At 67.1% G+C, this 13807-nt stretch overlaps 2 protein-coding genes across 2 annotated transcripts; both read right to left on the bottom strand.

Moving 5' to 3' along the window:
• Positions 1-2965: 2965 nt before the first annotated feature.
• CDC6 (cell division cycle 6) lies at positions 2966-6601 on the bottom strand. The gene is made up of 11 exons (XM_042892278.1): positions 6563-6601; positions 6114-6349; positions 5788-6006; positions 5490-5689; positions 4810-4979; positions 4610-4716; positions 4269-4509; positions 3975-4036; positions 3664-3869; positions 3296-3436; positions 2966-3219 (listed from the first exon to the last, which is right to left on the bottom strand). Exons 2-11 carry the CDS (start codon positions 6337-6339, stop codon positions 3130-3132), a joined length of 1662 nt encoding a protein of 553 aa, XP_042748212.1. The 5' UTR covers positions 6340-6349; positions 6563-6601; the 3' UTR covers positions 2966-3129.
• A 963-nt stretch (positions 6602-7564) lies between these two features.
• On the bottom strand, positions 7565-12325 carry WIPF2 (WAS/WASL interacting protein family member 2). Its single transcript, XM_042892279.1, is given in 8 exon segments — positions 7565-7849; positions 8408-8509; positions 8637-8763; positions 8765-8847; positions 9775-10434; positions 10852-10971; positions 11118-11250; positions 11374-12325. Coding segments are annotated over 8 exon segments (1329 nt in total). The 5' UTR covers positions 11437-12325; the 3' UTR covers positions 7565-7808.
• Between the last annotated feature and the right edge of the window lie 1482 nt (positions 12326-13807).

The raw sequence follows: 13807 nt of genomic DNA, 5'->3' as shown, positions 1-13807 counted from the left end.
TCCTCAGCATCCTGCACCCACTGAGCTCCCAAATACACCAAGAGGGAGGGGACACCCCCACGCCACCAGCCTTCATTTGGGTGCTGGATGGGAGCCGGGGGGGTGGCAGCCATCCGAGGAGGAGCCCTCAGTGCAAAAAAAAGAACGAGAAAAGCGAGCGGGTCTGCAACCCCCCGAGCCAGAAAGGGGAAAAGGGGGGGAGACCCGGAGCGGCCCCCCCTCATCGTAAAAGAGAAAAATGAGGGAGCAAAACCTTAACGAACCACAGGGGGATCCCGGTGTCGTCGTCCCCCCCCCATTCGAAGCACCCCCTTCTCCGCACGGAAACCCCCCTTCCCGGGGAGGACCTCTTGATGGGGGGGCACCCAGTGCCGCCGGGGGCGCTGGGGGGGCGGGGGGTTCAGTCCGGCACGGGGCCGCGGCGGGCAGAACGCAGCGACGCTCCGCGCCCCCCCCCCCGGAACACAATGCAGCGGGAGCGGTACCTGCGCGCGGCGCTCACGGCCGGGACGCTCCGGGTAACGGCGGCTGCATGGCGGCGAGCGGCGACCCGAGCGGAGCCGAAGAACGACGGAACGGCGAAAGGGAAGAGCTCAAGGCGAGGAGGCAGCGGCCATCGCGAGTCATGTGCTCGAGGGGGAAACTTTACCCGGGGTTGGGCCGGGCCGGGCCGGGCGGGGCTCAGCCCGGGGCGCAGCGGCGGCGGCGGCGGCGGCGGCGGCGGAGAGAGGGCGGGAGGGCGCGCGCCGCCCCGCCTCCTGCTGGCCCCGCCCACAGCCCGGAGCCACGCCCCCTCCTTGGCCCCGCCCCCGCCGCGCTCTCACTCGCCCCCACTCCCCGGCCCCGCCCCTCCCGCCAATGGGGCGCCGCGGGGGGCGGGGCGGCGCTGCTTGGAGCGCTTTGAAGTCGCGGGAAAGGCGGAAGGGGAGAAAGTGGGTGCGCGCGCCGCGCCCGGGGGGGGGGCGGCTTAAAGGGGCCGCGCGGGCTTAAAGGGGCCGCGTCTTTGCTGCATTTCCCACCCCCCCACATCCCACCTCCCCTATCCCAGACCCTCCGTTGGGAGGGGTCGGAGCTGCTCCCGGTCGGCTCGCTCAGGGCCTGATGGGGTCGGTTCCCCCCGCGACGGAGGAGGGACCTCGTGGCCTCCCAGGGGGGCGGGGGGTCACCCAGGGGAACGGGACGAGCGCGGAGGGCGGCTGCACCGCGGCCAGGCCCCTGGGGGACGGCGCTAGAGGGCAGGCGGCAGGGAGGGGGTAGCTGGGACACTGGGAGGGGTCCTGGGGGGCCCTAAGCTGCCTCCACGGGCTGCAGGGCACGGACAGCTCACGCTGGGAGCAGCAATGGGGCCTGCAGGAACTACAGTGGGAATTTGGGCTCAGGGATGCATTGAGAGGTAGAAACAGACACACGGACAGGCAGATACACGGGCACACAGCACACAGGCACACGAAGACACACGGACATGAGGACACACGGACATGCATGAATCGTGGGGCTGCTCCCACTACCGGGCTTCAGCAGCCACTGCCACCGCACGCTGCCTGCCCACCCTGCTGGGACAGGGGAGCAGCAGCTGCTGCACGCCCCACAGCGCCTCAGTTTCCCTGCCGCACACGGCAGCGCTGGGCCGGTCCCACTGCAGCCCCCTCCCCACGCACCGCAGCCAGGCCGGGCCGCCGGCATGCGCTCAGCCCAGAGGAATGCACCAAATCACTGCCAGATGCGTGCGGCCCCCCGCCCGACTGGGCCCCCCCCCAGCCGCCCCCAACCCTACAGCACCGGGGGGCCACGGCTGGCCTCGTGCCCCTCCGGGATGCGTCCGTGGGGTGGGGGCCGGCGTCCCCATGCGGGGTCACACGGGGTCGTGCTGTGCCCCCCGTCCCCAGTGCCCATCACGGGTGCAGCGGAGCGGAAGCGGCTGTCAGATGGAATCTGGGTGCCGGCGGTGACAGCGCAGCGGGAGGGGACCGTGCCCGGCCACGTGGCTGCTTATGTAAGGAGAGTGCAAGGGAGGACAGCAAGGCGCTGGGGACACCGGCGAGGGGACACGAGGCCCCCGCCATGCCCGTGGGCACAGACGCAGAGCACCGAGCGGGGGGACGTGGGCGCACAGAGGTGGTGCCGCGCTCCCTGCGCTGCCCCATCCCTGTGGCACTGCAAGGACAGCCCCAAGATGTGCCACCCGGCACAGGTGGCCGCGGCCTTCTGCTCACATCCCCTGTGCCACCTTCACGCAGTGCCATGGAGGGGCCCACAGCAGCGCGGTGCCACCTGCATCACAGCTGCGTCACTGCGGTCACACGCGGCCACCGCTTCCTTCCAGGCACCACCACCGCCGGGGCTGCGTCATGGGATGGGGGGGCACGTGGGAACACCCCCCCCCCCCGAGGGTTTTGCCCCAGCCAGGTGACAAAGGACACAAAGTCCTGGGACAGAGAGCAAAGAGGAGGCACCAAAATCTGCCCCCCACACCCGATGGCTGCACAGAGCAGGAACACGGGTCAGCCCTACAGGAGGAGAACAGCACCCTCTGGGCCCTCCATCACCCCAACACCGCCGGCCTAGGGAGGGACGAATGTCAGAAGTGGGGGGACAGTGTCTGGATGGGGAAGAGCAATGGCAGGGATTGGGGCACCCAGAGATTGCAGCCCCCCTCCCCAGCGCTGCAGCCCCAGGCCCCCCCGCAGCTGGGAAGCTGCAGAATTAGGTCAGCGCTGCCGTTATTTAACACAAGTGGAGGAGCTGGGGGGGTGAGGGGGCTGAGAGGCCAAGCGGGGCCAGCCCTGCGCCCACAGGATGGGGACACAAAGCCCACAGCAGCAGCACAATTAAGGAGGACTTTATTAGGGCCAGGAGATGGGGGGACCCCCAGGCACCCCCCCCACCTCGGCATCCCCACACAGCTCTGATGGAGCCAACCCCACAGCCAGTGGAGGAACTCACCAAGGCCGGGGGGACTGTGGGGGGGCTGCAGCAGACACCACCCTCCCGTTAACAGCAATTAATAAAATAACAATGATAAAACTGCATACGATTGCCTCCAGGGTGGGAATTGCGCCGAGCATCTGCAGTGCCACCACCCACCCATGGGGCCACCAAACCGCTGAGCTGCCGTGGGGCCGAGGGGGCTTAGAGCAGCCCTCGTGCCAGGATGCTGCCCACCAGCGTGGCGTCCTGCAGTGCGTGCTGTGCTTCCTCCTCCTCGACCTTCAGGGACACCTGGAGGGGGGACACAGTGCTCAGCACCTCGGGGCCGCCATGCAGGGGCTGTCCGTCCCCAGGGCTGCTCCCCTACCTTGGTAAGGCGAGTGTCCTTGGCACGCTTCAGCTCGAGCACACCGCGGGACTCCAGCAGGGTGACCAGGGACAGGCACTCCGCCTGGTCCACTGCAGGGAGCTGCTGCTGCCGGCACACTCGGCTGTAGGCGTCGTGGAGCTGTGGGGCAGGGGGTGTTAGTGCAGCCAGAGGACGCTGGGGAGCCCAGGGGCTTCAAGGGAACAGTGGGTACCGTGGGGACCCCAAAGGGGACACTGGAGATCATAGGGACCACAGAGAACCCTGAGACGCTGGGGACCTCAGGGACACAGAGGACTTCAGGGATGATGGAGGTTGTGGAGAACCCAGAGGACACTGGGGACCCTGAGGTCACGGCCACCACTCACCTTGCCCAGCGTGACCTGGCGTGTGCGCAGGTGCCGGGTGAGCAGCAGCAGGGAGCACACGAGGACCTTCTGCTGCAGCGGGAATGCATCGCCAGCACCAGGGCTGCCTGCTGCCATCCTGTCCCCAAACACCTCTGAGAGGACACGGGACACCTGCGGGAGCCCCACTCTCTTGGGGACGGGGCTCGGCGCGGCTGTGGGGTCACCTGCAGAGCGGCAGAAGGGTTTCAGGCGCTGCGAGATGGGCAGAGGCGCAGAGCCCCCAGGTGGGACCACAGGGTCAGCGCCCCCTCCAGGGGTCACTCACTCACCAGGCAGTGGCTGCAGCAGGGTTTGGCTCCGCACGTCCAGCTCCACCAGCTCCACGGCACGCCTGAGGGCACAGCCCCATCAGCACCCAAAGGTGGGCTCAGACCCCCCAGACCGCGCCGCAACACCGTGCTCTGCCCAGCACATCACACAGCTGCGTGCTCCCCACATCCCTGGCTGGGAGAAGTGGGGAAGCTCCACAGCAGAAAGCTCTGGGGGCTGCGCAGCACGGCTGGGACCAACCCAGCATCACCGAACGGTGCGGCTCAGAAAAGCCCCCACAGCCCCACACCCACCTGCAGACATCGAGCGCTTTGCGCGCATCCCCGGACACAGCCGACACTTTCCGGGCGCAGAACTGGAGGGCGCTGGGCTCGAGGATGGGGCCGCCCTGCAGCTGCTCCAGGCGGCCGCGCAGGATGGCAGCCAGCTGCTCACGGCCGTATGGGGCGAAGCGCAGCAGGCGGGGGCCGGGCAGCGGGGGGGCGTGCAGGCGCGCCAGCAGGCGCTCGGTGAGATCCAGAGCGTTGGCCAACCCTACGATGCGCAGCGGGGTGAGGAAGGCAGGGGCTCTGGGTTTGGGGCTGTGGGGCCCCTGATTTATATATATAAACCAGGGCTGGGGGCGCGCGCTCACCGATGAGGACCAGGCGGGAGCCGGGCAGCCGCGGCCACTCGAAGATGGTGTAGAGCACATCCTGCGCCCTGCTGCCCAGCTGGTCCATCTCGTCCAGCACCAGCAGCCTGCGGGGCACACGGTCAGCCCACGGCCCCGCTGGGGACACTGGGACGCCCACCCCAGTCGTGTCCCCTCCCCCCAACCAGGAGGTGACTCACAGCATGGGTCCCTTGGTCGTCAGCGCCCGCTCCAGCCGCCGTGCCAGCTCCCTGCTGCCTGCCCCGGCTGTGGGCAGCCCCAGCTGCTCTGCCACCGCGGGGAACACGGCGTGGGCGCTGCTCAGCGCCATGCAGTTCAGCACCGCGCTGCGGCTGCCCGCCAGCTCGTCCTGTGGGGATGGGGCAGTGTCACACGAGGGTGACAGCATCCCAATGCCCACCCTGTGAAGTCCCATAGGAGAGCCCCATGTGCTCACTCTGAGCCTCTTGCAGGAGGCATTGCAGAGACCAGGAGTGCAGTTAGGGGCAGCAGATGGGATCCCAAAAGTCACCCGAGGAGAACAGTAGGGGACCCTAAAACCCACCCACAGTCAGGAGCGATGTCAGGGGCAGGGGATGAGATTCTTCCCAAACTCTTCCAAGGACCAGGGGCCCTAAAGTCCACCCTAGAAACTGGATTAAGGGAAGAGGACAGACCCAAAGCTCTCCATAAGCAGAGTCTGGGACAGGCAACTGGACCCTGAGCCCACCCCCAGGAGCAGAGTCAGAGTTAGGGGGCAGGACCCAAAGACCTCACCGGGAGAACGGGATGAGATCCCAAAGCCCACACCAGAACCAGGGTTAAGGCCACGGGACGGACCCCGAGCCCCCAGGGGCGGCGTTATGGGATGCTCACACACCTTGCAGTCACGCAGCACGCAGCTCACACACGCCGTTTTCCCGGTGCCGGGCGCTCCTGCAATGTAGAGGCTGCCAGGGCGGCGTGCAGCCACGTGCTCCCGCAGGAACTGCCGGATGGCGGCCGCCTCCTGCTCACGGCCGTGCAGGCGCTCGGGCAGCGCCGCATGCAGCGCACGCTTCGCCTGCTGGTAGCACGTGCCTGTGGCAGGGGTGCGAAAAACGAGGGGGATGAGGGCGGGCGACGGGCAGAGGCCATCCCCAGCTTTAGGGACACGTCCCTCTGCCACCCACACCCACCTTCCTGCCTGAAGAGGCGGCTGCGGGTGGGTCCTGCGCTGCGCCCTGAGCCCTGCGGCGTTTCCTGCCCCCGCTGCAGCACGGGCAGCCCTGGAGCGTTCTGCTTTCCTGGGGAGGCCGTGGGGTCCCTGAAGAGCACTCGGCAGCCGCGGTTCTCCTTGCAGCGCTTGGCCGGGGAGCAGGGCGTGGCGTGGGGCACATTGCACAGGTTGTCATCGCCTGCAGAAGGGAAGCTTTGTGCCACCGGGGCGCCGCAGCCTCACATCAGGGTGCCCAGGGCTGGGGCTGCCCCGTCCGGGGGGCCTCAGGAGGTGAACGTTTCTTACCCAGGCGTTTGCGGGGGCTCAGGGGCAGCGCCGTGCTCCGGGCTGACGGCGTGACGGGGCTGGGCTCTGCGGGGCGCGGGGACACCGGCGAGAGGCGCCAGGCAGCGGGGTCCGCGGGGTCGGGCTCAGCCGGAGGGGTCTTGGACGGGGCAGCGGCACCGCAGCGGGCACCGCGCCGCCGGGGGAAGGCGATGGTGGCCTGGCGCTGCGGGCGGGCGACGGACATGGCTGCAGCCCTGCGGGGATGGAAGCGGTCACGGCGGGAAGCGGCCCGACCCCGAGCACTCAGCTGCCGCCCCTCTCACGGCTCCCGGCCCCGCTCCACGCGCCCCGGCCCTACGGCGCGACCCCGAGCCGCCGCCCTCCTCTGCCGGCCCCGCCGCGCAGCTCTGCCCCCCGATCCCGCGCCGCCCCGCTCCCCACGCGCCCCCATCGCAGCCCCCGCTCACCCTCTCGCGCCAACTCAGCCCTCAGCTCCGCAATTCCCGCCACCGACCCGGACAGGCCCCGCCCCCTTCGCTCCATTGGCTGCGTCTCACGGCGCCGGCGCCAATCGCGAGATCTCGCGCCAAACCCCCGGCGGGGCGGGGCTCCGAGCAGCCAATGGGAGGCAGCGCGCGGGGCACGCCGGGAGGCGCAGGCGGGGGCGCGACGCGTACCGGGAAGTGTAGTCCTCCGGGCGGGAGCCCCGAGCCCTCCTCCACCTCCATCCACCTCCATCCCCCCCCCTCCCCCCGCCGCCCGCCCCCCCCCCCCACCCCCCCCCCCCCCCCCCCCCCCGCGCCCCCAGCACCGACACCGCTGCACCTTTATTACCTTTATTTAAACGCAGTTCCAAGCTCACGGCTTTTCCCTCTCCCTTTCCAGTCCCTCCCCCCGCCGTTCCCCCCGCAGGGGCTGAGCCGCCCGCTCGCGGAGGGCTTTTCTGCCTTTATTTAAACCAAACGGTGCCCCCCCCCCCGCGCGGGGCCTCGCTCCCTCCTGGGGAAGGTTCCAGCGCCGTAGAAAACAAACGAACGAACGAAGAACGGTTAAAGGTGAGGGTTTAGTTTACCCCGCCGCAGCCCCCGCCTCCTACGGTACAAAACTGATCAGTAACGATGGTTAACGGGAGCCCGCTGCGCGGAGCCAGCAGCCCGCGTAAGGCATAACGGCTCGCAGCCCCGACCCCCCCCCGTAACAGCCCCCCGACCCCCGGCCGCAGAGCCCCGCAAATGGCCCACGTCCATCAGCTGCCGCTTCCTTTTGGTCCCGCGGCGTTAGCACGGAGCCGCACGGCCTCCCTGGAGCCACCGTGGAGGCGCGGCCCCGCTCCCAGCAGCTCTACGAAATCGCAGTACCGGGGCGGAGGGCTCCGCCGGCCCCGTCCCACGGCCACCACAGCCCCGCTCTGCTCTGAGCCCACGAGGACCCCCGGCGCGGCCCTCGCCCGTGTCCGTCCCCGGCGGTGCACTGCCCGCCCCCGGCCCCGCCCGCTGCCTGGAGCGCGGGTTCCGACGTGGGGCCGCGGGGCAAAGAGCCGCGTGGGTTTGTGGTGAGCGTGGGCCGGGGGCGTCCGCTCGTCCTGGGAGAGCCGAAGGCGCCGGGAGTTTCTCATGCAGGTTCCTGGGGGCAGGGAGGTGGCGAGGGTCCGTCTGAAGAAGGGGGAGCAGCTCTGCGGCTGTGCTCAGGACCGACCGCCGGCACAGCTCGCTTTCACCTGGGGATGGGGGGCAGAGGAGGGGCCCCACGCGTGGCTGCAAGGAGAAAGCACGGTGAAACCAGGCCTCCCCCCGCACCCCCCCCTTCGCGCCACTCCAGAGCTGTGATGTGAGCAGCAGCCGCTGCGGCACGCACAGAAGGCTCGGGGCCTTTCAAATCCACATTAAACATTCATGGCTCTAAAAATAACCGAGCATCCCGCTCTCCCCAGAGTCCCCCCCGGGATCCGCAGGGCTGGCACACTGCAGCAGCACGGCAAGGGCGCTCCATGCAGGATGTGCCGCATCCAAGAGGGGTAACGGGGACACAGGCAGCGCCGGGGGGGCTCCCAAACCCATCTGCCCCACATCAGCGCTTCACAGAGCGCATCCTGCAGGGCCACTCCAGCACCAAACGCCCTCAGCACAGGAGCACGGCCTGCCGCCAGCACACGCGGTGTCCCCAGGAGCAAACATGGAGCCCAGGGAAGCCGCAGCACCCGGGCACACTGCCTGGCTGGGAGCGTGACCAGGACAGCGGGTGGCTCTGCTGCCACCTCCTGCCTCTGGAGCACGGCAGGGCACAGCAGGGACCACGGGATGCTCCGCCCTTACCTCTGTTGGTTTTGCTGGGGTAGATTCTCTGGAAGTATTTATATTCTTCTGGGGCTGGAAAGTCTTCGACGGGGTGAAACGAATATTTGGATTCAAAGTCATCTACAGAAAAAAGGGGAGAAAAACAAGAACTGGGCAGGTCAGGAGCGGGCTGCGGATGGGAGCCAAGGCCGAAGGACTCGGCCCCCAGGGCTGCCCCCATCCCTCCCCAGCACACAGCCCCACTCACCCAGGAACGCTCTGACAGTGGCGATGGAGTCCCGGTGCCCGTTCCTCACCGGCGGTGGGGGTGGGGGCGGCCCGGCAGGCGTCCGGGTGGGCGGTGGGGGTGGCTTCCCGCGGCTGGGGGGGCTCAGTAGAACCATGCAGTCTGTAGGGGGGTGGGGGTGGGGGGGCATCACGCCCCCCATTTCGCAGCATGGGCGGCGGGGGTGGCGGGGCTGCAAGGAGAGCGAGGTCAGCATCTGCACAGTGGGACAAGGGGACCCACAGCGACACCCCCGGCCCGGCAGCGGGGTCAGGGACATCCTGCCCGCCAGCCCCAGGGGTGGAGGAGAACAGGGCCAGGCGGGCAGAGCCCCCAGCCCTGCCCCTCAGCCCAGAGGCCAAGCAGACCCAGGGGCTACCAAAAGAGCGGCCCTGCTGACTGCCCCCTCGTTCCCACCGAAGTACGGCGGCAGGTCGTGCTCCTCGTTAGGCTAATTACACACAGACTAAGGCAGCGGACCGCCAGCCGTAACTCAGCAGAGGATTCTGGCAGAGCCTGAAGTACGGCGGCTTGGCAGGGACCCAGGCTGGAGCTGCGGGCTGGACAGGGAGCCCAGCAGCAGGCGGGGGCACCGGGACAACGCTGTCCCTTCTCCCAGCAGTGGGACAAGGAGGGGACTCCACAGTCACCTCTTGGGAGGGGCCACAGCGCCCCTGGTGCGTATATACGAGTCACCAGGACTGCATCAGGGTGTCTGAACCTCGCAGTGCCAAATCCAGCACACAGAGCGGGGCTGGAGCATTCCTGAGGCTCTGCTGCAGCTTTTTGTCACTGCCCCAGCGACATTTAGGAAGCACAGGGGAGAAGCCACCATGTGCAGTTCCAGCACGCTCTTCTCCCACCCCAGGAGGACACGGTGGCCACTTGTGCTTGAGCTGCACAGCCACAACCTACTGCCAACGACAGACAGAAAGAGCCAGACACAACCAGGGCTGTCAACAGAACGAGACGAGCCAGAAGCCACCCCTGGGTCAATGTCAACGCCGACTGCCCCGTGCAGGAAGAACCACCTCACTGCTTCCCAGCTCCAACGGCTCCCTGGGCATCTCCCATCAGCCACAAACAGCCCAGCCACCACCCAGAAGAGCAGAGTTCTCACCTGCACCACGGCTGGGGGGGTCCCGGGCTGGCGGCGGGGGGCGGCTGCTCTGGAGGGACGGGGAGGCCGAGGCGGGCGGCGGCGGCGCGAGACCCCGCAAGGGGCCCGGCGTCTTCCTGTGCAGGGAGTTGTGCCTCTGCGGCAGCTCCGGGGCAGCTTCGGTGATGGGGCTGGAAGGGCCGTTGGGGACGCCGGGGGGCTGCCGGTAAGGGGGTGGAGGGGGGGCGAGGGACTGGCTCTGAGCCCCCGACCCCGTTCGGAGACTGACTGGGGAGGGCGGGGGCTTGACGGGTGGGGGGGCGGGGGGTCCGTCCCTGCCAGCAGGCGCTCGCTGTCCCGGGGTGGGCGGCAGGGGCTTCTCCCGGTTGTAGGAGGAGACCTTGGGGCCGTGTGCAGGCGGGGGGGCGGGCGGCGCGGCGGCACGGCGGCCCGGGGGGGGAGGCGGCGGCGCAGACGAGCTGTGCTTCATGCCGGTGCCACCGGCGGCGCCGGGCCGGGAGAGGTCCGGAAGGGACGGCCGCTGCGTGCGCGGCAGCTCCGGCGGAGAGGCTCGGCTGTTGTCAGAATCATCCTGAGGTCGGCTGTTGCTGGCCGGCACCGGGGGCCTGGGGGCAGCGGCTCTGGAGCCGGGGACTTGCAGGGTTTGCTTCCCGGATCCGTCTGCGGGGAGGGAAAGCGCAGTGAGCCACCAGGCACAGCAAGGGACGGCGCAGCCTCTGCTCGGGGCAGCCTGCCCGCCCTGCGGCGAGGGCCAGACCGCGGGGAGCGCTGTCTGGCACCGGCAGGGAGCTGGCACCGCACACAGCCACACGCAGCTCCTCTCTCACCGCCTGCCGCCTTGCTGGAAGGCAGGCTGCCACAGAAAATAGCAGTGAGAAGCGTTCAGCAGCGCTGTGAGGAGGGCGGTGCGCTGGGGACGCCAAAGCGTGGAGGACGGCGCTTGTCTGCGGCCACACGTGGGTGGCAGTTTGGGGTCCCTGCTGCTAACGGCTGAATGTCCCACGCAAACGCGGCGGATCCTCAACCCTTTCCTGCTGGGGAACCTTCCTTCACTAACCACGTCTTGAGGGCCTTTACCTGAGCCGTCCTTTGCTCCCACAGGTCTGAGCTTGGGCACACCGCCTTGGAAGAGGCCGCCTTTGGGCTGGATCGCAGCTGAGCTGGAGCCGTAGCTGCTGCCACCGCTGCCCTTGGGCTCTGGAAGGATGGAGGCACAGAGGTTGTACTTGGTGCAATCGGCTCCTCCAACCAGGAGCCACTGGTGAGAACACAGCTGAGGGCTCAGAGCCCACCCTGAAGTGCAGAGCAGCACCCAGTGTGGGGTACAACAGGGGGGTACTCACTCTCTAGGATGGGGGCGCTCCGGTCATTGATTTGTGTCACCTTCTTTAGCTTGGTCCCTTTACAGATGTCCTGCAGGAGGGCTCCACGGCCGCGCTGCTCCTCTCGGCTCAATTTTGGTGGTTCTGTGTTCGCCTGTAAATGAGAAGCCTCTTAGCAGCAGCTCACACCTGCATGCACAGCAAGTCCAGCCCGGTGCACAGCCAGGCTGGTTTGGGTAACACGGATGGATGGCAGCACACTGAGGGAAGCCCTTACCTGACTGAAGGTGGGGGGCGGCGGGGGGCCGGGGGGCGGCGGCGGCGGGGGTGGGATCGGCATGGCGACCCGGCTGCGGCTGCTCAGTGCTGGGGATGAGCCTGGTCATTCATGCCTGTGCGAAGGGAAGAAGCAGTCAGGACTGAGGGGAAGGAAGAGAAGCACCTCGCACCTGGGGCTGCAGCCACACAGAGGACCCGGGGCTCCTGCTCCATCGCGTTCCCACCCACTGCTGTTGTGCCGTGCTCAGCTGGCAGCCAGCATACAGATACTGTGTCCAACCCCACTGTAACCACCCCACAGATGCCCTCCAAGGTGTCTGCGTGAGCCAGCGGCCACACGAGCATTCCCAGCGCAGATCTGATGGCATTGGAACCCACCTGATTCCCAAACACAGCCAGCCCCTCCGCAGCTCAGCCCGAGCAGCTCTCAGCAGCGCAGCTCACAAGTCTGGGTTGGACTCAGAGCAGGGACAGGAAGGAGCCTGAATCACCAGGAGGTGCAGGCTGAGCTCGTGCCTCTGACAGCAGCACCGTGGGTTGTGCCACCCTGGCAGCTCAGGGAATAGGAATGCAGGGATGGGAGGCCCGTGTGCACCCCAGGACGTTCAGGTGTCCCTCTCCAGAACAGCAGCTCCAGCCTCAGGGAAGCCCATGACACCAAGCAGGAGCACAGAAGGTTTGCACCCACACCTTTTGCCTCCTGATCCCACATCCCCAGGCCACGAGAGCACAGCAGCCACCAACATTTTTACACGAGTGAATTTCTTTTACAGACTCCTTCTCATCTACAATAAGCTACAATTTACTACTGCTGCAGTACACAGAACCTAAAATACAATCAGGTCCGTCTTCAGGCCACATCTCCGTATCAGTGCAGAGCGCAGGGACAACACATCCCTGCAGCCCCACGGCTACGCCAGCAGCTCCCTCTGCCCTCCGGCCAACAGCCAGAGCTCTGCAGCGTGAGAAAATAAATACATAAATCACCTGCAATTAAAAACAGCTCTTCTGCTGGGCGAGAAGCTCCTCAACAGCGAGCGGCCTTGCAAGAAAACATCGGGAGACAGAGGGAAGCACTTCCCTGCTGGCACTTGTGCAGCACCGCTGGCCGGCCCACGGCTCCAGCCCTCATCTCTCACACCACAGGGCCTCGTGCTGCCCGCTGCACGCCTGGCTCTGACCCAGCAGGTGAGACCTGGCACACGCCACCCACCAGGGAGCCGCTGGGACGCGGAGCCCATCTGCCCACATGGGTGGGGAAAAGTCCCACAGCAGAGTCACCTCCTGTGGTCACAGCTGAGGAGAGGGGCGCTTCTACAAAGAAAACCATGAGTCATTATCTGCCTTATCTCACGCGGCCCTCAACTGCTGCCACGCTGAACGCCGCATCCAGATGAAGGCTCTGACCTAGAAGTGCGAGAAAGGAGTTTAAGCTAAAGCAGCTTGAGGATAAAGTGGAGCCGAATTCCCCAGAAACAGGTCATTTCATTGCAGCACACGGCGCTGCTCACGTTGTGGATCAGCAGCAGAGGTCACATTGAGAACAAAAATCCAGAGGCACCGAATGCAGCACACAGCAGTGCCCACCACTTCAAACTGAGAAACACCGAGACCTGGGGTGGGAGCGCAGGGCGATCGCTGCCTGCCTCCAGCAAAGCCTCGATCTTTAATGTTCCTGAACACACACACGGCTGATAAAGACAGGGAGACACAAGCTAAAGCCTCCAAGGGTGAAAAAGCCCCACAGGGTTCTCCCAGCACCGCTCAGCACCCCTTCGTGTCTCACGTATGCCTTACGGAAACCGGGCGCTTTGAAACAATGCCGCTCAGACAGCGGCTGCTCTGCATTTCTCCCCTTTGTTCCTCGGCACCGCGGCTCCTTTCCCCCAGCTCTGCTGAGCTCCATATGCCGCAGCAGCAGCTAGCTGAGCTCGCAGGGAAAGCGATTTGGAAGACGTGAATCAGGGCAGCGTGAAAGGCAGCCGTGAGATCAAAGCACAGCCAGCTCCTCTCTGAGCCAGGAGGGGTGGATCGGAGCTTCGGCTCTCCTTCAAAATGCAAACGAGAACCACGGAGCTGTGAGAACACCGGGAGGAAGGCGAGGTGTGAGAAGTCCTCGCTCCAGAGGAGCTCCTGCAGCCGCGGTGGCCCTGCACAGCACTGCTCAGCACCGGCCGGGGGGCGGCTCTGCTGCCACAGCCCCCAGCAGAACCCCCTGCTGCCTTTGGGGCTCCAAGTGCCACCAAAGCCCGGCGTTCCCCCGCGCAGCCCGGCCCCGTGGGGACGCAGGACCTGAGATGTGTCCTGCAGGGCCCCAGCGCCGAGGGGAAGCGCGGTGCCTTCTCCCGACAGCAGCCCTGGATTCTGCTGCTGCTCACGGCGGGCCGAGGGCTTTTTTTAGCAGTGACCTTCAGACGCCGTTTCCGCGCTTT

This window comes from Lagopus leucura, unplaced genomic scaffold (assembly GCF_019238085.1).
Source record: "Lagopus leucura isolate 7727_CA_CO unplaced genomic scaffold, USGS_WTPT01 259-9_obj-0_obj, whole genome shotgun sequence".
Taxonomy (NCBI): domain Eukaryota; kingdom Metazoa; phylum Chordata; class Aves; order Galliformes; family Phasianidae; genus Lagopus; species Lagopus leucura.
Note: the sequence above shows the minus strand (reverse complement) of the source record. Positions and strands in the feature narration are given on the sequence as shown.